Raw genomic sequence first — 22,389 nt, 5'->3', positions numbered from 1 at the left:
CAGAATACTAAGAGCTCAATTTAGGAAATAAAAGAGTTAAAAAAGTAAGAAGCCAAGGATTCTTGTTTAGCTGGGACTGAAAGGAGAAAAGATGAGTCTTCAGCAGTAAGTGATCCACAGACTGTGCAGCTCTAACCTGGAAGGGTAGGCTGGTCCACAGCTTTGGGGCCACCTCTGAGAAGACTCTGTCCCCACAAGTAGAGAGTCTGGACCGAGGTACTGTCAGGAGCAGCTGGTTAGATGACCTAAGTGCTCTGGAAGTACTGTGAGGCTGTACAAGGTCTGATAAATAAGACGGTGCCCAACCATTTAAACACTTTAAATAATGAATAAAACCTTGAAGTGGATCCTGAAGTTCACAGGCAACCAGTGCAAAGACTCAAGGACAGGACTGATGTGATCCCGCCGTTTCTTTCCAGTCAGCAGGCGGGCGGCTGCATTTTGAACGACCTGTAGACGGTGCAATGCTGACTGGTCGAGACCAACAAACAAAGAGTTACAGTAGTCTAAGTGTGATGTGACAAAGGTGTGAATCACTCGCTCCAATCATTTCTGGGAAGATAAGGCTTCACTTCTGCTAATAGTCTGAGCTGAAAGAAGCTTGTTTTAACAATAGAGCTTCTCTGCTTGTCAAACTTAAAGTCACTGTCCAAAATAACACCGAGGTTCCTTGCACTGAACTGTAATCCTGATTTCAGATTTCCAGCACAAAATCACCGTGCAGGCGTCTCCCTCTCACGACCGGAGGAGGAGTTTGCTCAGCAGCAGTTCCAGTCCTCCGTCGAGTCCACCGATGCTCCCCCGCCTCCGAGCCATCCAACGTGAGTCCCATCACAAGATGAGGAATCATTACAAGTGATTCAACACCAGAACCCCCCTCCTTTCATCACATCACCCCCGTCCTCCAGCAGCTCCACTGGCTCCCGGTCAAATTCAGAATCTCCTTCAAAATCCTCCTGTACACATTTAAGGCCATCCATCACAACCTCTCCCCCCTGTATCTGTCTGATCTCCTCCACATTGTCACCCCCCTCTCGCTCCCTCAGGTCTTCCTCCTCCCTCCACCTCTCTGTGCCCCCTGCCCGTCTCAGCTCCAGCTCCAACTCTGGAACTCACTCCCACCCGACATCAGAAACATTGATTCACTACCCCTCTTCAAATCAAGACTCAAAACCCACCCATGTTCCAAGCTACATTCTCTGATTAATTTCCACTGCTTCATTTTTAACTTGGTGTTACTTTGCATGTTGTTTTTATTTATTTTAGTGTGTTTTATTGTGTTTTAATCCCTCTGTAAAGTGGCCTTTAGTGTTAAGAAAGGCGCTTTTAAATAAAATGTGGGATTATTATTATCAATGTGTTATTGTAACGCCTCCTTTGTGTGTTATTGTAACGCTTCCTTTGTGTGTTTCAGTCACTCCGGGGGAGGGGTGTATCGCCTGGGGTCGCAGTGCAGGATGTCAGCAGGAGGAAGACGAGGGTGAGAGGAAGGGGTCCAGGAAAAAGGGCCGGTCTCGAGGAGGTGGTCCGTACAGGGAGCACAGCGCTGATGCAAGGTAAAGCTGCCACACTCACTTTCTCTCACTGTCTTTGTAGTTATTTCAGAATAATGATGATTATTATTGATTAACAGTGTGAAGCCTCCTCATGAAGGCAGCAGGCAGCGGTCCTGCAGCGCCCCAAACCTCCGCAGATCCCCTCGACACAGTCCAGCGGTGCCCGGGGTGCCCAGCCTCGTGGAGATGGGTGAGCAGGAGCAGTTTTAATGGTTAGAGGGAGTCTGTCCTGAAGTGAGAAGAGAGAGAGAGACAGGCTGGAAACATGAAGCAGAGAGGGAGATCTCACAAATGGTTTTAGAGGTTTGACTTAAAGGTCAAAGTTCACCAATATTCCAAATATACAAATACTGTCCCTGTCCCTAGGAGGTCTAAACTCCCAGTTGATTGGTTTGGTGTCACTTGTAGTTTATGTAGATCCTCTATTGTGATTCTAACGTGATCCATCCTGTGTTCAGAAAATGAAGACTGCTGCTTCACCACGGAGCCGGGAGCACCTCCCGGTCAGACCTACCTCTGCCTCCCCTTCCACAAGGAGTCCAACACGGCTGCTGCTGAGGCTGACGCAGAAGAGTACTGCCCCACCGGCACCGGACCGGCTCCTGGGACACCGCCGTGCAGGAAGAGCCCAGGAGGGGGGCGACGGTCTGAGCTGGTCCTCCTGGGCTGTGGAGCTCTGCTGGCAGCTGTGGGTCTGGGCTGCAACCTGCTCACTATGGCCCAGCCGGAGGAGAGCATCAAATCCAGGTGGGAGGGTTTCTTCCACAGAGCGGGGGGCCAGCGGCGGAGCACCAGCCCTCAGACTCGCAGACTGTTCAGGCGGGAGAGTCCGCTGAAACCCTCGGCGCCCTCGCTGCCGGAGCGAGGCCTGCCCGCCTCCTACACGCTGCTATCCTTATCCTCCGTGTCAGACTGTAACTCCACCCGCTCGCTGCTGCGCAATGACAGCGAGGAGTTGTTGGTGTACCGCCCCGCCTCGCCACACGCTCGGCCCCCCGTGTCACAGCATCAAGCCCCGATGAACCCGCTCGTCAACACGCACCTGGAGAGCTTCAAGAGGAACCCCCGACAGTCTCTCACACCGACGCACGTCCCCTCCGCCCCGAGCTCCTCACGCAGCCTGAGACGGACGCCGTCAGACGGGGCCATCAAGAAGAGCTGCCTCTCCAACAACCTGGAGCCGCTGCCGGAGAAGACGGCGTTAGAGAACACAGGTGAGGGCGCACATCCTGGAGACCTCTGCAGGCGGGGGAGTGTTTTGTTCATTACAACAAAGTGTTGAACAGATGTCAACACTTTAAACAGACAACACAAACACCATCTTTTTAACACTCAGCCCACCTCACACCTCAGAAAGAGACAAAAATAACCTGAAGAAGAAACAAAAACAACATCAGAGATTATAAAAACAAAGATATATCCTCTATATATTATTCATTTTCCTCATACTTATATATGTTTTGCTCACTTAGTCTTTTCCTGGGGTTTGTTGCCTTTATGATCTTCAATAAATTACAGATATTCAAATCCACTTTATTTATACAGCACATCAAAAATCAAAGAACTGCAGTGAGGTAAAATAAGTTGAAACACACAGAGCATAAAACACTGTCAGAAAATAAAATATTGAAGATAAAATAAAAATAATAAAACACTGGAACACTTTAATAAATAGATGAAAAACACAAAAAAAGTAAAATAATAAATAAATAAAATAAAAATAGAAAACCAAAAAAAAAGTGAATTAAATACTAAAAATAAATAAAATCAATCAATCAATCTTTATTTGTATCGCGCCAAATCACAACAAACGTTATCTCAAGACGCTTTTACAAACATAGGAGGTCTAGACCACACTATGTCAAATTATGAACAGAGACCCAACACCAAGACAGGGTAAGACTCAGTCTGACCCCACCTTAATCCACCATGAGCATTGCACATCGCAGTATTTAGCTAGTTACAGTGGTGAGGAAAAACTTCCTTTTAACAGGCAGAAACCTCCAGCAGGACCAGACTCATGTTAGACAGCCATCATGCCTCGACTGAGTTGGGTCTGGAAAGACAGATAGAGGGGAGTAAGAGAGAGAGGTGATAGTGATGAGACGAGTCGTAGAAGCTGTTGCCGCTGGAGTCCAGATCGTCCGTATCAGCTGGAGTCCAGATCGTTCACAGCAGGAGGACGTCTACGGCAGCTCAGAGGAATCTACGAGACAAGGGAGCTCAGGGACTCCAGAAAGGTCTATGGTTAGTAACTTTAATGGGACAGGCAGAGTTAAAGTAAGTGATGAAGGGGTTGGGGGGAAGAAGGTGAGCTAGGATCCCACTGTGTCAGTGCGCCAGTTCCCCCGGCAGTCTAGGCCTATAGCAGCATGACAAAAGCTGGTCCAAGCCTGATCCAGCTCTAACTATAAGCTTTATCAAAAAGGAAAGTTTTAAGTCTACTCTTAAAAGTGGAGAGGGTGTCTGCCTCCCGGACCCTGACTGGTAGATGATTCCAAAGGAGAGGGGCCTGATAACTGAAGGTTCTACCTCCCATACTACTTTTAGAGATTTTAGGTACAAGTAGCAAGCCTGCATGTTGGGAGCGTAGAGTTCTAGAGGGGTAGTAGGGCACTATGAGCTCTTTAAGATACGAGGGTGCCTGATTTTTAAGGGCTTTGTAGGTTAAAAGAAGGATTTTAAATTCTATTCTACATTTTATTGGGAGTCAGTTTAGAGAAGCTAACACTGGAGAGATGTGCTCCCTCTTCCTAGTTTTAGTCAATACTCGAGCTGCGGCGTTTTGAACTAGCTGAAGAATCTTTAGAGACTTATTGGGGCAGCCTGATAAGAGGGAGTTACAGTAATCTAACCTGGAGGTAACAAATGCATGGACTAGTTTTTCTGCGTCGCTCTGAGATAGGAAGTGTCTAATTTTAGAAATATTGCGCAAGTGAAAATAGGCTGACCTTGAGATTTGCTGAATTTGGGACTTGAAGGATAAATCTTGATCAAATAGGACTCCTAGATTCCTAGCCGAGGTGCTGGATGCCAAAATAAAACACTGTAAGAGCAAATAAAAAAGACAAAAAAGTAAAATAAAAAATAGATTTAAATAAAAACACTGAGGGAAAATAGAAAACCAAAAAATATATAAAAGTAAAATAAATACTAAAAGAAAAGAAAAGAAAACACTGTAAGAGCAAATAAAAAAACACAAAAAAGTAAAATAAAAAATAGATTTAATAAAAACACTGTGAGAGAAAATAGAAAACCAAAAAATATATAAAAGTAAAATAAATACTAAAAGAAAAGAAAAGAAAACACTGTAAGAGCAAATAAAAAAAACACAAAAAAGTCAAATAAATACTAAAAATTAATAAAATAAAAATACTGTAAGAGAAAATAGAAAACCAATAAAAAAACTGAGAGACAGAGACCACACAACTCTCATGCTGGGTTAAAAACCAAGGAGCACAAATATGTTTTAAGGGGGGATTAAAAAGTTGTTAATGTTGGGGACAGTTTAACATGGGGGGGGTGGGGCAGTTCGTTCCATAATTTTTGGGGCCACTGCAGAGAAGGCACGGCCACCCCTGGTTTTCAGCCTGGTCTTGGGGACCACAAGAAGCTGCTGACCTGTAGACCTCAAAGACCTTGCAGGAGTGTAGCTTTTCAGGAGGTCAGAGATGTATGTTGCATGTTTCAGCCTTATTTAAGAGTTAACAGTGAATCCATTTCATCCCTAAGTTAGTAATATGTGATTGGCAGGCCAAGGCTCTTTTTATAGCACCCTAGTTTGGCCAATCCTCCCTCCTCTTTTACTCTCCAAGCAGATGTTTTTCCTAAGAATTTAGGAAGAACATTTCAAGCTCAATCTATTTTGAGATATTGACATGATGGGAAACAGAAGTATCACTCCAAAACTCTAAAAACATGACGTTTGCTCTCCTTTTAAATTCTCTCTTCTCTCGTTCTTCCTCCTTCCTCACTACAGGAGTCTTCAGAGGTTTAAAGGAGGACTTTCGTGATGTCCCGCGGCTCCCGGACCCAAATCTCGTGTTCCCTCCGACCCCCCGCCGTCGCTGTCCTCCCGAACGCCCCAAAACCCTTGACTTTGTGGCCCGGCCTCGGCCTTCTCCGCGCTCACGCTGTGATGTGTTCTGGCCCGATACGAGGCCGCGGGGAAACGGACAGAGCCTGGGTAACGGCGAGTCCCCCGCTCACACGTCCAGCACAGAAACGCCTCCAACCGTGGAGTTTGGCGTGGACCCAGCGGTGCTCCCAACCCCCATGGAGGCTCCGACGCCATACTCCCCACGCAAGAAGGAGAACCTGTTGGATCGGCTGGATGAGGGACAGTGCCGGGACGGGACTGTGCCGCTCTGTAGACCAGAGGTCAGCTTTCCCAAAGACTCGCCGTATCGCTACAGACCCGGGTTCTGGTCTTAACTCTGATGGATGAGACTGTCACTGCTGTAGGGTTGGATTGTTACAGGTCTGGGCCCGTTAGTACTCACAAAATGAATTGATCCCAAGCTTATTGAGGTCCCTCCTCGACTTAAAATACGTCACTGAAGTCCAAATCGATGTTCTCTCTAAAATAACCACCTCGTTGTTTTGCTATTTGTGATAAAAATCCTGCAACTTTGCTTCTAAAACCACAAAAACAAACATGAGAAGTATCTGGGAATGTGTTTCAACCAACAGGATCACCTTTTATTGGTTGATTTTTTTGTGTGTCTTTAAAATATGAAGACTTTTCTTTGGGGTCAAACTGATTTCCAGCTCCTCCACTGAGCGGCGTTTCCAGTTTCACAAAGCTTTGCATCTTTTTTTAATTTCAAGCTTGAGTCCTAGACGGTGCATTTAATGAAGTGCACTTTTGGAAAGCGTCATGAATGTAAAGCTTTAAGTTATTTTTCATTGTCAGATATGTTGTTTAATTGTTTGATTAATGTGCTGGTGGCTGTTTTGTATCGAGCACCTGGCATCACCGATCACTTGTACAGAGTAAGATCTGAGGATGAGGGGTGGTGTTGTATAGTATGAGCTCTCTTTACATTAGCAAGCTGCAGTCTTGGGTTCATGTCAGCACAACAATGTCTGACATCATCTCGAGCTTTTTGGTTTGGATTAGAGCCGCAACACTGTCAAGAAGTCGCAACCAAAAATATCCCAGACCTCATGAAGGGGGAATTCCTGTGCTTTTAAACCCTGGCCCTGTTTTTGTTTTGTAAAGATCTGGGATGGCTCCAGAGTATTGCTTCAACATGCAGCTGTGAAGCAGGCTGCAGTGTCTCCAGTGAAATCTGTCTTCTTAAAGGTTTTTTCGTCAAGCATATTTGCCTTTTATTAGACGGGACAGCTGAAGAGCTGAAGAGAGGGGAGCAGAGAGCAGCGGGAGGACATGCAGCAAAGGGTCGTGGCCAAAAGCTGAACCAGCAGCCATGGCTACGACGACTACTGAGCCAAACCAGAGTCTCCTCCAAGAGAGAATGAGCAAAGTATGTCTACATTGAGTGCATGTTTTCGACAATGACAGGCCCATGTTGTCCTTCTAAGTCCCTGACAGCCACACCACTGAGTAGACCTCTCTCCTTTCACCTGAAACAGCTGTTATACTCTCTATGCAAAGCCACCAGATTCCATAGGAAAAAGCAGACGTTTTACCGTGCAGTGAAACAGGAAGTTGCTGCTCTACATCTACCTTTAATGTTTTCTTTGTTTGCTCTTGTGTTGTGTTGAATTTGAGGCGACGCAATAGAACAAGAAAGGTTACAAAACAGCACAAATACAGTGCCAGGTCGGGGCGGCGGTAGAGCAGCAACTCCAGTTTTCTTCAAGGTAAAAATGCTGTTTTTGTCAATGGAGTCTGGTGCATTCAAAAAGATAAATGTACAAATGTTTCTGGTTTTAAAAACTGCATCTTACACCATATAAAGACCTATTTCTGGAGGGATCTATCATGTCATGTTGTCAGACACTTTGAGTAACAATCTGAGCCTGTAAGACAAAAACAGACGCTTAAAGTGGAGATACATCGATGGGAGACATTTGCACCAGAAGTCTTTGCAGTCTACTTAAATGTGTACGCAAAGTTTTGGACTTCTTAAGACCTCAAAATATGTAAAAACAGGGCCTAACAAATTCTAACCTCTCTAACATTTCTCCAAACTAAAAAGGGAACTTTATACTTGTACTGCTGCAAAATATCCACCTCAGAACTTGATGAAAAAGCTAAATGAGGGTTGAAACTAACGTCTTAAATGATGTCGACACAAACTGCGTGGGTGTTGAGTGGGACACCGGGTGAAGCAGGCCCTGGTGGCGTGTGACCGAGAGTTCATTCTTTGTTATTTATGTTTTATTTATTTAATTTATTGATCGATTTGTTTGATGGTTTATTTTTATAATTCAGTGTAACATTGCCTTGATTTTTGACACTGTTATTCTATGAATGTTTCAGGACTTGACAACAAAATGCAGCCTGATTTGACTTGCTTCATATTTTATTTATCCGTCTCATGCATTTTGAATTAAGTTTTTTTTCTGCAGGTTTTTCTTACATCTTCAGCAGTTTGACTCTGAGATGATACGTTGATGCAATCTGATATATCTGATTAAATGCAAAAATACAAAACATTCCCGAGACATAGATCTCAAATATAAAGAACTACCTTGACCTGAAAGAGGAGCTATTTGATCCACTTGATGTTAAATTTTCTTAAACTTGCATTTTACCTGTGTTTGTCTGGGCCTAAAATGCTACATGCAACATGCTAATATTAAACTTCAGATTTCAGGAATATTCAATTAAAAGTACGATGAAGCTAAGGATAGTTTGAAACCACTATCTGACACTGTAATGCCTGATTTTCTCATTTTATTTCTGAATGTTGAGTCACCTCTCAGCCTGGAAAGCTGCATCCTCTGTGATTTGATCCGTCTTCTTCGACCCGAGTGTTACCCGATGTTTGTGTCAATGTGAATGCTCCGTGTATGAGGCCTGTACAGAATGTGATCATGCTAAATGTACAACCTGTTTCCACAAGGAGGGCTTGATGAAACCAAGTTCCTCCTCCCGAGGTGTAGCCGAGGTGTCGATATCTGTCTGAAATATTACCATGAATAAGCTGATCTTACCGTTAATGATGGACAATGTTCAGGTGGGGAATAATGCTGTTATTGACTGACTTATATTTGCACTGGAACACACTGATTTGAGTAAAGTCATAGCAAATGAGCCAACTGGGTCCAGATTTTATTCATAAACTCTATATTCATCTCAATTATTGGGTATAAAAGAGACTTGTTGTTATTTTTTTTAAATGTTAAAGCTGCTGTTTGTAGTCACTGAGTAAACATCTGTTCAGAGAGAGGGACTTTGAATGTCAGCACTATCCCTCCCAACCAGATTTCCTCTGAGCCCCCCAACACAGATCGGCGTGTGCAGTCATGATAGTGCCGGACTCGAAACCAAACCAATCGGAGGACGCAGTAGGGGCCGCCCCTTAACCAATCAGGACAGAGGATTGGAGATTAGCTGTGATTGGTCCGTGATAACAGGAACGAGGGGAATAATAACATTGCTTGATACAAAGGCATTGGAAAACACAGAGATTTCGCAATAGTCTCACATTACTTCACTTACAGATGAGTATTATGACCTTTCCTCCAAATTCAGCAGAAAAAAAGCAAAGTTTTTTACACCATTCTTACCAACTGCAGCTTTAATGGATGAATTACTCATTTTTGCCCCATGTGTATGTTTTTAGCATCTTTCAGCATCTTTTTATACAGAAGTTCTATCTCTCAAAGTTTTGTTAGCTATTTTGTGCTGATAAAAAGCTAACAATGTCACTTTAATCAACTCACTGAATACCAAACCAACAAAACATAATATGCTGGTGAATAAACAGACTATTTTTACAGGTAACTCCCTCAAGAGGAAGGCTAACAACAGTTTTTGCTCCCTGTGTATTGGCATTAGCATTTCAGCTACAGTATCATACATAGCTTACATTTCCCATAGTGATAACTGTTCAAAAAAACAGTGTTTATTGCCAATGTGGCTAATGCTAATAAATAACAGGCACAAACTGAGGCTCCTGTTAGCCAAATCACAAGCTAGCTCCCATCAGTTAGCCCTGCCTGGTTTCCCTTGAGGAAGTGAGGCTAGCATAAGTGTGAGCTGTACCAGCCTTATATTTCAACCATTGAGGGAATAAATGCACAATATTACACAATATACTGTTAATAATTATCAACCTTGAATAAAAAATGATGAGAGGATAGTTCCAGCTGTCACTTAAATAAAGTGGAATGCTAATATATGAATGATCAGGTGTGAATTGAGGCTAACATGCTGAGTTGCTGCAGCTGAGTTCTACCTGCTGATTCAGGTAAGTTCTTTGATATTACTATGAAGCTTATATTTCCTCCTTTATCTGATAGTCTTTGAAGTATGCATTGAATTGGAAACAGCTGCTAGTTTAGCTAAGTGATTATGCTAAGCTAGCTGCAATTTGAATGTAGCTGATGCTAGAGCTACCTAGCACCAGGTGAGTCCTGCTCATGGTGTTTCCAGGATTATCAGACTGTTTAACTGAATTAAAAACATTTTGTGGACTGCTATGACTCCATGAACTCTCAAGGAAGTCTGACTGAAGCTATGTTTGCTTTAAATGGCTAGTTGCTTACTGTTTAAATGTTGCTAATGCTAGGTAACACACTAGAAGCAGCACCACATTAACCCTGCTCCCATAGTGAATGGTATTCTGAGAATTATTACACAATTTCTACTAAATGAAGCAAGACTTTTAGACAGTTTGGCTTCTCCCCAGGTAACTGTATGGACATTTATTTCATTTGAATATGCATTGTTGCTACAGGTAGATATCTTAGCATCACCAGGAGACTGTGGTGAGTGAGTTGCTGTAAGCTAAAATTACCTAACACCAAACAGTACACAGAAAGGTGTGAGTTAGCTTGTGAATAAAGTCTAATTTAGCTCTTAAATTGACATGTATTGTTTAGCAATTAACTTCAGTCACATGTTGATTTCTCAGAAAACTGGGCCATGGTTTTAACTTCTTGCAAGTCTAGAGGTATTTCAAGAACCCTCAGAGACTACTTTCCATCTGGAAGACAAACATGACACACTTTCAGACTGTTTACACCTCTTGTTTGCTCTCCAGGTGACGGATCAGGTGCCACCTTTGTTTGGAGAAGGACATGGCTGCAACTTGCAAAGCAGGTAATCATGCTGAAGCTTTCATAACACTCCGAGTTAAAGAATGGGCTTAAAAGAGTTGGTGGAGACCAAAAACAGAGATAAGAAAAAGAGGCTAACAAACTTCAGGTTACATCAAATGTTGCTTTCATTTTTAAATATCTAAGAGGAAACTTAACTTGAATCAGCTGAACAAAACTAGGTGATAATCCCTCTTTACATTTGAACGGCTTTTTCCATTTTAAGGAAGGAGGTTTGAATAATGAACACAACACAGGAAATAGAATAATGAAGTAAATGCACACAATCTGAAATACTTCAATCAATAGACACATTTATTACACGCATACCTTTACAGGAAACATACAGTATTTGTTGATACAGAAAAGGCTGTGAATGAAGTGCTTAGTTTTGGCATTAATACACACAAACAACTTGCCTCTCCATAATATTTTTGTGATTTTTATAAAGTTGCCTATTTACATTTTGTGATATGTCTCTTCAGTTCACACTGACACTAGCAACCACGTGAGCTTGATGTCCTCGCCTCCACATTTTTGTTGAATCTCTCTCCCTGAAAGCACTTCACATAAAACAAGAGTATAAAAAAATCTTTATCTTTTGTTGTACTTTCAAAACCAAAGTGAGGCGACAGAAGTGTAGGTGGTTGTTACTCATTTCCTTGCCTTTCAAAGGACATCTTGTGCGAGGGTACATGCTAGATTACAGTTGCGCTTCACTGGTAAACATGCTGGATTCACTCTGAGGACCTTGTTGGTCCCGTCTCTTATCACAAGTGTTGGCCTGTATGTGCAGTGTTTGGACTGGCAGTGCATCAGTTTGTTATGTTTAAAAATACTCTCGGAGGGTTCATAGTAGATAAATTTGGCAGTTTTAAAACAAAGAACAGTACAATTACTCGTGAAAATGCTTCAAGCACACACTTATGAAGTTCCATCACGTAATTGGCTGCTGTGCAAGGCAAAAGCAAACAAAACTACCGCTTCACACCGAGACCTGTGACTCGTCTGTGTAAGGTCTGGGTGGCACACATGAGGGCTAAAATTTACGACAGGTTAGAAGTCATCACGCAGCGACTGCTTATGTGGCTTCTTTCTTTTCCCTTTGGGCATTACGGCGAATCTTCATCTCTGTCAGCTGGATGTAGCGGATCACATTGGTGTCTGGAAAACAAAGACAGGAAAAGGCTGATTTATTTCCTGCTCAGGGCGGGAAACGGTGCATCAATATGCTCATAAATCTTCCATCCAAAACTCAGAGGCTCGTGTGACAGAGCGAAGTGACGGCAGGAGCTTATTTTAGGAGATGTGGTTTTGTTTAAAGATTCAGCAGCATGCAGTTCTAGTCCATCCTGTGTGGTTTTTAAAGAGCCTGTCACAAACAACACTGGCGGATACTCAAACAGAAACAAACTGCAGTTAGTGTGCATTATGTGAAACAACAAAAGAGGACTGGATGTACTGAGACAACTTACACAACACAGAGAACCCAAACTTTACAGCAGACCAGGTGTAGAAACCAGTATGTGATAATCCAAGTCAGACTGAAGTTACTGAGCCTGCAGGTCACCTCTCTGAACAGTGTTCCTTTACATTTTTTAGATGACTTATTTTATACGTTTATATTGAAGCTGAGCTAAAGAGACTTATAAGATCGAGTCAAATGCTACATAAGAATCTGCATGCAATAAGTTATATTTCAGCGATATAGCTCTGTTCTTGGAGCTCCCTGCCCTTCCGTGTGCCTATGTGGTATGCCATAGCCTGATGCAGGGAGAGCACACCTCCCCTCTCTTTCATGTGCATACATACATACATACATACATACATACATACATACATACATACATACATACATACATGTACGTATCATCCCACCACGGGGCAAGACTAAACGCTTCAGGCGCTCCTTTGTGCCCACCGCCATCAGACTGTTGAACAGTAACGGAGGCCACAGACTGCATCACGCTGACAGCTGACCCGCCCCCCATGAATAGATCCACACCATTCCTACATTGTCTGTCACACTCCATCATCTTAAATTAATACTATTTACTACAACTTACATTCATATTATATACCCATATTTATTTATTATATTGCTTAATAATCACACCACGTCAACCTGTCACTACTGAACCATTTTAATACTGCCTGTAATTACTATTTAAACCATTTGAAACATTTGTATATATCTACATTTGTATTCTATCTTTATTTATCTTTTATTATTTTTACTGATTTTATTTTACTAATTTGATTGCACTTATGTCTGGGTTCCAACAACCAAATTCCTCCCCAGGGGATCAATTAAGTAATATCTTATTTTATCTTATCCAAAGCCAAGGCAGGGAGAGCAGCAGCAAAGACCTCTGGGGTACAGAACAGAGCGAGCATCAGTGACGATACATAGGACACTGTTAAAATCAGACACAGCAGAAAGGAAGAGAGGAAGCAGGAATAAGGCAGGCAGAGCAGTTTCAATAGAACGCCTGTTTTGATTATTGCCGATTGGATGCGCAGATGTGATTTATTTATTTATTTATTTATTATTTAAAAGGACCGTGCATATTAATTAACACTTCTGTAAATATGCCAGTTAGCCAAAAGGCTAGTTTACATCTGTAGTCCCTTACCAGATGTTAAAAAGGCTCCCTAAAAAGATCAAGATTAAACAAAGATAAAATAGAGTCAAATAAAATCAGAATAAGAAGGTAGAGGAGAAACCAAAACACAAACAAACAAACAAACAAACAGAAAAGAGAAGAAAAGAAAAGAAAAGTACAAATAGCACCATACGATTGAATTCAAAATTAAGATCAGCTTGACTTTGTAGCCTGCCTGAGTTAACGCTATGCTCAATTAAACTTCAAGTATCCAAGTGTTGGAATAACTCCTCTCTTGTTTTGCTCAAGAGATTAATTTCACGTAAACATTTGAAATACTATGAAGGAAACGAAGAGTGAAACCACTTCAAAAGAGCTAAAATCACACATATTTATGTTCTCATCAACGAGGTCACTGTTAGTTTAAATACAAAGCTTGTTTTCTAACATCTTTGATTCCCAAAATTAGGCCTTGGAACCACTTCAGATCCTCAAGAGGTCCTCTGAAGATTAGAACTCGTCCGTGATTTTATCATGTCCTTGGACAATAAGGAGCACTGTGCAGCATTTTTTAATGACTCGTCCACTCTGGAGAGCGTATAATTATGAAACCGAGACGACTCAGAGTTAAACTGTTGGAACAATCCGTCTGTTGGTTTGAAATTATTCATCAAACAGATCAGAGTGTGCAGAAAGCTTCACCTCTACATCTCTTGAAATAGTGGATGGAGTGCCTCAGGGCTCCGTCTTGGGACCACTGTTATATCGATCGTATTTGTCACAATGTTTCTGACACAAATATTGATTTATATTCGGATGATGCTACCACTCTGCTGAATCTTCTTATTAAGACCAAGGACTCCTACTCCATGATGCACCATGAAGGCGTGCTTCTTCTTCTTCTGCTGCTACTTCCACGCCTCTGATTGATTATACTCATGTTTAACATGCACGCATCATCTCAAAGCCTTCCGTCTCTGGAGACTGTTTACCACGCAGCTCTGGGTCATATTCCTCCAATCAGCTCATCTTCTGGGGGACTGAATTTACATACTCAACACACTGGCTGATATAAGAGACGAACAAAGATGGCCGAGACCCAAAAACGTGAAATATCAAGCAGTTCTTTACATTTGGGATGCTCAAACCAGCTTGGATATTTCTGGATATTTGCTCTGAGAACACAAACAGATGACTTTGAACACCAATTACATTAAATCTGCAGAAATGTTTAAATGAACCTGCCTATGGAGTCCTGACCTGACGGCTCCTGTTTGTGCGACTCCTTCAGGTAGTACAGCGCCTTCTGGAACTCTCCTAGGTGGTAATAAGCCACGCCGGACCGGTACAGAGCTTTGAAGTTCTTCCCCTCCTTGTGAAGCACCTTGAGGCAGTACTCCTTCACCCGCTCGTAGTTCACCAGCTCCATTTGTAACAAACAGGCTGCAGACAGGAGGGAGAGAAGATACTGAACCAACACTGCTCGAGCCTGTGTTTGGATTTCATTACAGCGTGTGTCTGTGCGTGTGTGTGTGTGTGTGTGTGTGTGTGTGTGTGTGTGTGTGTCTGTGTCTGTGTGTGTGTGTCCTGTCAGGAGCCAAGATGTGGTGGATTCTGTGGATAGGTCTGAAAACATACAGTGTAATTAGTGGATTTACTGAGGGGTGAATAAATATGGACCCTGACTATGAAGAGAAAGAAGAGGAGGAGAGAGGGGTAAGCCTGGGAGTGAGTCATACTCCAGATGAATCATTCATGAGCTCTGGAGTATTCCCAGAATCTTTCTGTGCTGAGAGGAGAGCAGATAAATCTGTGTGTGTGTGTGTGTGTGTGTGTCTGAGTGAGTGTGTGTGTGTGTGTGTGTAGAGAAATGTGTGAGGGGAAATTACCGGCCAAGCTGTTGTAACACTCCAGCTCTGCGTTCTCCATGGCCCCCTTCTGCTCGTCTGTCAGGGTGCTGGACTTGCTGAGGGTGGGCAGGAGGGGGGACGCGGACGGCTTGGAGATGGAGTCCGGGTCCCCCAGCACCCTGCACAGCCCCTTAATCTCCAGCAGAGCGCGGTGGTACTTGCCTATGGCCTCTCGGTACTTCTTATCCTTGTAGCACTGGGTACCCTGGCACTTGAAGTCCAGAGCCCGCCTCACGACGTCGGCCGGCTCGTTGTGGGATGGCTGTTTGAGCATCGACCCTCCATGATGCCTCTGCTGCTGGAGCTGCTGCTGGTATCTGGCCTCTTTGGTCCTGCTGCTGCTGGAGCTGCTGCTGTGAGGAGGCTGCGCGCAGTGCTGGAGGAGCCTCGGGGAGCCGGAGCTGTCGCTGTCTCTGTCTCTGCCTCCGTCCATCCTGGTCTCGTGTCCGGCCTGAATCATTGTGTCCTGGTTCTGATCAGAGTCTCAGAGTCTCATTGCATCCTCAGAGCCGTATGTAGTCGCGTCTCCTCCTCGCCAGCAGTGTCGCAGCTCTCTCTCTCTCTGTGCGCGCGGCGCGCTCCTCCTGTCCGACGCTCCGATTGGAGGATAAATCCAAGGCCAGCGGTCCCATGGGGGTCCGCCAGCAGGAAGAGGAGAGGTTTCATTTCATCATCAGTTCATCTGGACATCATTTCATTACCTGTTTATTTTAAAACCAGGCTGCTATGACAGTGTTTTCATCCTCACATGAATACAGCAGAAATGAATGTTACTTTACAGCAAATCTTTATTTCTAATGAAGGTTTTATATCTTACTGAGCTTTATGAATGTATGTTTCATTATTTATTATATTGTATCCATTTAGTTAGGTTATTATTGTGTTCTTGGAGCAAATATTCAAGCTGGTTTGAGGATCTCGAATGTAAAAAACTGCTTGATATTTCACATTTTGCGTCTCGGCCATCTTTATTTGTCTCTTATATCAGCCAGCATAAATTCAGTCCCCCAGAAAAGGAGCTGACTGGAGGAAAATGATGTTAGAGATCATGTATAATGAGTGGATGGTACAAAGTACAATCATGACTGGCCGAGACAAGTCCATGACTATTTCACATAACCACCTGCTCACTATACATGATCACACTTACACTTAGACAGAGTCCTGAGGATATGACTACCAACCCTAGCTTTAATTTATATTTCTTTATTTATTATATTTTATCTCTTTCGTTAGGTTATTATTTAGCTACATATATTTTTATCTGGGTATGTTTTGCCCCTTCAGGATTAGCCATTTATTAATCTTTATTCTAAAGTCATGAATCTCTGTTGCATTTTTATTCATGTGTGACTACAGGAGAGAGTTATTCTATCTGAAATACTCAGTGTTGCAATAACTTGTATTAAAGAGCTGAACACATGAAGTCTGACTGATGTTTGCTTTAAAACGAGGAAGTGCGATTACATATTTGACCTTATCTTTTTTTTTTTTTAAGATATCTGATTGTCTTGAAGGGGGAATGGCATGCACCACATCATGCCAAGACCTGTAATCTTATCTTATCTTACCAACAGAGCGATGAGGATTTAGACTCCATACATGGGGCGCCTGCTCCACCAACTGAGCTAAACCAACGCCCCTTTTCTTGGGCACTCCTCATATAAAAACAGGACATCAAGATCATCATGATCTTAATTCCTCTGTTTCTTTCTAACTTTAGGTCGCTAGCACGCTGTGATCCTTCTTCTGGTTAGATTATATATTAAACATCATGCATATGTGATTCTAAACTGTAGGAAAGTCTCACGGTGACCGTCTGTATATTTTTAGTGATCTGCATCAACATATTTAGTGTTCTTTATCTTGTATTCGCTGTATTGTTATTGTAAATTAAATCAAACTCAAGATATGAGAGATTTGTGTTCTTATCTCTAAAGCAGTGTATTTTTGATCTGAGAGCACATTAACTCTAAATATTGGATTATCTGATTCCTCTCTGTCTCTCTGGACCGCCCATGCAAGTTCTCTTGGAAACAGCGATATTTCAGCCTCCTCTAACTGAATATCTCACAGTAAGAGGAGCACTTGGCAGCAGCCAGCATCTTCCCCCTCCTTCCACCTAAACATCTCTCTCAGTCTGTCGCTCTTATCTGAAATTAGAGGAATGCAGTCATCTCTGCTCAGATGAATCAGATAAAGATCATCCAGCCTGTCGTCTCTCGCCCGAGCCGCCTGCAGCCTGCTGTTCTCCCTCACTGCTCTCCTCTGTGCAACCACTTTGGACACACTCATCACAGGCTGCAGTCCGTAATGACAGGGTATGATGTCATTCAAGCCGGGTTTATGCTGGGTAATAATGCTACAAGCCTCTTATTATGAAGGGGGGCTGCAGACAGCTTGATGAAAAACACGGTCTTCCCCTTTTTTGTCATGACAAAGGAGCTTTTTCATTTTGACTCTCATCAACATCACAGAGTGAGTGTGTAAGCATGAAGTCACAATGCTTTAATCTATCTGTCCTGTCACACTCACAGGACCATGAACTCAGCTGTCTGGGTGTGTCTCTGGAATTTTAACTCTCTGGAGCGGTGCAGCTGAACAGTAATAAAAAACATGAAGCACGAACGCTATTAAATATGACTTATTGTGTAACTAGGGATCGAGATTAGTGTTGAGAAATATATATTTTTTTTAAGTCCCTTCTTTCAACTGCAATTCAAAGTCGTACCATATACAAGGAAATGTGGAAATAATTCTAAATTATTGAATAAAAAAAGGAAATTAAGTGACTTCTGAATCTTTTTCAGTTTTCCTTCAATTTAAATAAATTCAGCCTTTAAGAAAAAATGATTAAAAAAAATATGGCCCACCTTTAACTACAGCATACGTCTAAAAAAATCAATTTCATCCACTTTTTCTTGATTTTGAAGTGATTTACGATCAAGACTCTAAAGCCGACGTCATCAAACTACAACTTCCGGATGCAGATTCGTGACGTAATCTTTAAGGGACGGTTGTTTACATCATGGCGGCGGTAGATTTCAGAGGTACGTGAATAACCCGTTAATTCATTCATAAGCAGGTTATTACTAGTTAATAATCTGGTACCAGGTTTAATATAAAACATATATTAAAGGTTTATCGTGTCAGTGAGAGAGGAAACTTTATTAGTGTGTCTTATTCATTAAAGCTAACATTAGCAACGATTAGCATCTCCCTTGTTTGAGTTAGCATTTCGGCTACTTTAGCTGAAGCTGTCAAGCTAGTAGAATGGTCGATTCTGTCTAATTTAGAACTTAAATATCAGAGAATGGTGGGTAACATCTAAATTAACCTCGTGATTTATAATCTTAAATAGTTTGTCTGTCCCCTGAACCTCTCTGTTATAAGGAGCAACTGATGGACAGCAGTGACAGCCTTTAAAGTCTCTGAGGAGATTTTAGCTGTTTATGAATATCACTCATATAAACAGTGATGTGTCTTTATGTCCTAAAAAAGCAGACAAGACCTTTCACGATAAGATTGACATGTCCTGTTCTGTTATTTCTAATGCCTGTAGTCGAATAGTTGATTAATCGATTAATAATAATTAATCAAATACATCATGTGACTATTATCTCATCTTTAAAATGTAGTATTTCTGTGTTTATTACTATCCCCTGGTTGTAATGCGGTACAGCTGTCTGAAAGTGGTTGCAGGGCATCTGAAAGCAGTTTGCTTTTTGCCCTTAAATAACAAAAAACGCCCATAATAATATATTAATATTCCAGATATCATAAGAAAGCTTACGTGTCAGGTGTTGATAAAATGGTTACAGCTTTTTTTAGATTCAGATCTGGAGAAAAATACAGAAACAAAGTTCTGGAGGAGTTTCTACGATGAAATAAATGAGAAATTGGGCAGAGTGCAGACTTTATAGTTAAAAGCAGAACATTGAGATCATATCCAAACATGTATCATATCTATAACAACTGTACACATTCATAAAATGGGCCTCTCTCTCCTTATGTCTGCAGGAAGGACAGGGAACTACTCGAATAATCATCAAACTATAGAATAGTTCTTTTGCTTGTAATGTCTGTCCCTACTGTTTGTATCAAAGTCCAACTTACAACAGGAGTTCAAAGAGCTATAAATCCTATGATATTAATCTGCATCGTCACTATTGAATCAATCCATTCAAATGTTTAACCATTGTTTAGAAACTTTGGACTTAACTCTGTCAAAACTGACAAAACAGAAAGTCTTATGGAGTGAAGGTATTCTGAGATGCTTCCTGAAGTCTCAAAAGGACTCCTGATTTTGTTATCAGACCTTTTAAAACAGAGCGGTACTTTATTACCTGAGACTGCAGGGAGGATGATTTCATAACCGAAGGGGTCTGTTACATCAAATGTGCTAAACTCACATCTAACTTTGTGTCACAGCGATGTAAATGTGATTAAGTTGACCCGCCCTCAGTTCAGGTAATAAGTTAACTGTCTCCTTCCATCGACAGACAACCTGTTGGGGATTTCGTGGGTGGACAGCGGCTGGGTTCCCATTCTTAACCCTGGAAATGTCCTCGACTACTTCTCTGAGAGGAGCAACCCGTTCTACGACCGAACCTGTAACAACGAGGTGGTGAAGATGCAGCGGCTGAGCCTGGAGCATCTGAAGTAAGTTTCTCTGACACATCTGTGAGAGAACAAAACCATCTGAGGATTCATGAAAACTAAACAGAATGAAAGAACAGATGTATTCATAAAGACTGCATAGGACATGAAGACATTGTAAGATTGGCTCACATTCACCTGATCAATAACAAACATTGTTTGTGTCTTATTTCAGTCAGATGGTGGGAGTGGAGTACATCCTTCTTCACGCTCAGGAGCCAATTCTTTATATAATCCGTAAACAACAGAGGCAGTCGCCAACACAAGGTGAGCTTCTCGGGAGAAGGTCAGCCGGTGTGCAGAGTGTACGAGTGCTTCTGTTTGATAAAGAATTAACTCGTCTTTAAGAAGGAGTATCAGTGATAAAAGAATTAATCTGAGGCTGTGTGTGATGATTCTGTCTTCTTCTGCAGAAATTCCCTTAGCGGATTACTACATCATAGCAGGAGTGGTGTACCAGGCCCCAGACCTGGGAACGGTGATCAGCTCCAGAGCGGTAAGAATAATAACATGATTCAATAAAAGCTCTGCATGTCAAAATAAATCAGGAACAGAAATGAAGAGGGTTTCCTGATCAGTAACTTGAGTCTCATGTGGTTTAGTTGTCTGCTGTTCACGGCATCCAGTCCGCCTTTGACGAGGCGATGTCATACTGCCGCTATCATCCGTCCAAAGGATACTGGTGGCACTTCAAGGACCAGGAGGAGAGAGGTGAGGTTTTTGTAGTTCATTGACGCTTAAAGCATCTTGTCTACCGAAGGAACTATCCTCAGGGACCTGGAACCTTTAAAAGGAACTCCTAGCATTCCCAAAAATGGGATCGCAGGCACCTCCCAACAAGTCATTGCTGCTGGAGGTGGTACTTTTTTAGGATAGAGGAACTTTGGGGCAGGGTTTACAGTGCAGAACGTCTGTGAGTCTGTGGACCTTCAGAGAGTACTACCCCCCTGAGCAGGGACTTTTTGAGGGGGAGATCAAATACCAAAGAACTAAATTTAGACCCTGGCTCCTGCTGTAAGAGTTCATCAAAAGGTTCCTAGTTCCTGCTGAAAAAAAAAAACAGTTGGGTGAATCCTGATTATTGAAGAGTACAAGAGACAGAGCTGTGTTTCCCATGATGTTATAAAAAAAATTGGTTATTATGATGATTTGAGCGAAGACTGATGAACATATCTTTATTTATTCTAGAAAAAACCAAACCAAAGTCTAAAAAGAAAGAAGAACCGAGCTCACTGTTTCAGAGGCACCGTGTGGACACACTCCTTCTGGACCTCAGGTCCAAGTTCCCACCAACATTTTACCAGGTAACAAAAACACCATCTCTGAGCAGTTATTTATGTTTACTAATGTCTGTTTTCATCTGTTGGACTGGTTTCATTAAATGTATGTATTCATGATTTTTTATTCTGTAATTTCAGCCCAAGCCCGGAGAGAAGCCGATTCCAGGTATGACCTTTGAAATATGACGAGATGTTCTGTTTCTAAATAACGTAGTAGAAGCAGCTGTCTGTGGATATTAGTTCTTTACATTTAAAGGGCTATAAATGAGGATAATTCACAATTTTGCTTCTATTTAACGGAGATGCTTGTTTCCAGTAAACATAAAATTACATGGAAGTGTGCCCCAGGCATCTTTCCTGCACCAGAACTAATTCACACTCACACGGCAAGGTGCATGAAGCCCTTTAGGTTGTCGTTTTCAAGTTTTTGGATAGAGAATTAGACCGCTGACTCGTGTTGGTGCTTCCAGACTGACCTGAAGTAGTCCCTGATCAGACTCTTTTTATACACATATTATATTTATTAATTAAATGTGATAGAACCTACGACTCCCCCTCTAATGTTGCGCTCTTGTGTTGCAGTCGAGGTGAAGAAAGAGCCTGAACCTCCGACAGAAACTGTGAAACAAGAGGAGAGAGAGCCGGCCACTAAGACCTCCGCCCCGGCTCCACCGAGCAAACCGCCTCCTGAGAAGAGAGCGAGGCTGCAGTGAGACTTCTCCCACTGATACTGAACATATGAAGTCCTCCAGCTCAGGAATCACTCCTGTTTGAAAACTCTCTGACCACACAGACTCTACATCATGTTATCATCACTCCTCTAACACACTGAGGGTTAACTGCTGGATGTCTGCAGGCGTTCAGCTGGTTTGCTAAGGATGGAGGTTTCTGATGATTCGCTGACCTCAGCATCAGTGTCAGTTTCCTGTCCACATCAGTGTAATGTTCCTGTTGTTGTGACTTCAACGGACAAGTTAATCTTTCTGCTTCACAGAGGAGACAAGTCGCGATGCATCACCTCATCTGGAACACACAAACCTCCCTGACTAAAGCACCTCGTATTATTTACCTCTTTCACTTTAGGAATTCTCTCATTTTTGTGTTTTTGTATTAAAAAAATAAACTAGTCTCTCTTTCCTGA

The 22,389-nt window shown here is 42.3% G+C and overlaps 3 protein-coding genes across 6 annotated transcripts in view; 2 read left to right on the top strand and 1 right to left on the bottom strand.

Annotated features, from left to right (window-relative positions):
* Positions 1-8,785, top strand: part of map3k9 (mitogen-activated protein kinase kinase kinase 9) — an 11,764-nt gene extending 2,979 nt beyond the window's left edge. Inside the window, exons 2-6 of the mRNA XM_034675488.1 lie at positions 693-821; positions 1,415-1,556; positions 1,634-1,746; positions 2,015-2,770; positions 5,536-8,785. Of these exons, the coding sequence (XP_034531379.1) occupies positions 693-821; positions 1,415-1,556; positions 1,634-1,746; positions 2,015-2,770; positions 5,536-5,990 (1,595 nt within the window). The 3' untranslated portion in view covers positions 5,991-8,785. The remainder of the gene's footprint in view (positions 1-692; positions 822-1,414; positions 1,557-1,633; positions 1,747-2,014; positions 2,771-5,535) is intronic.
* Positions 8,786-9,644: 859 nt separating this feature from the next.
* Positions 9,645-22,389, top strand: med6 (mediator complex subunit 6). 3 transcript variants are annotated; one of them, XM_034675250.1, is made up of 9 exons: positions 9,645-9,943; positions 10,739-10,797; positions 19,812-19,971; positions 20,144-20,235; positions 20,382-20,464; positions 20,571-20,679; positions 21,157-21,272; positions 21,387-21,414; positions 21,831-22,389. In XM_034675250.1, the coding sequence occupies exons 2-9, from the start codon at positions 10,776-10,778 to the stop codon at positions 21,959-21,961; spliced, it is 741 nt and encodes a 246-aa protein (XP_034531141.1). In that variant the 5' UTR covers positions 9,645-9,943; positions 10,739-10,775; the 3' UTR covers positions 21,962-22,389. The 3 variants fall into 3 exon arrangements, with proteins under 3 accessions (XP_034531141.1, XP_034531142.1, XP_034531144.1); XM_034675251.1 differs by lacking the exon at positions 9,645-9,943 and adding an exon at positions 10,010-10,102; XM_034675253.1 differs by lacking the exons at positions 9,645-9,943; positions 10,739-10,797 and adding an exon at positions 18,243-18,359.
* LOC117806346 (tetratricopeptide repeat protein 9A) lies at positions 11,091-15,930 on the bottom strand. 2 transcript variants are annotated; one of them, XM_034675248.1, is made up of 3 exons: positions 15,289-15,930; positions 14,645-14,842; positions 11,091-11,957 (listed from the first exon to the last, which is right to left on the bottom strand). In XM_034675248.1, the coding sequence occupies exons 1-3, from the start codon at positions 15,767-15,769 to the stop codon at positions 11,875-11,877; spliced, it is 762 nt and encodes a 253-aa protein (XP_034531139.1). In that variant the 5' UTR covers positions 15,770-15,930; the 3' UTR covers positions 11,091-11,874. The 2 variants fall into 2 exon arrangements, with proteins under 2 accessions (XP_034531139.1, XP_034531140.1); XM_034675249.1 differs by having other exon boundaries at positions 14,660-14,842; positions 15,289-15,926.

This window comes from Notolabrus celidotus, chromosome 22 (genome assembly GCF_009762535.1).
Source record: "Notolabrus celidotus isolate fNotCel1 chromosome 22, fNotCel1.pri, whole genome shotgun sequence".
NCBI classification, from domain to species: domain Eukaryota; kingdom Metazoa; phylum Chordata; class Actinopteri; order Labriformes; family Labridae; genus Notolabrus; species Notolabrus celidotus.
The sequence above is the reverse complement of the archived record's forward strand: the minus strand, read 5'-3'. Positions and strand labels throughout refer to the sequence as shown.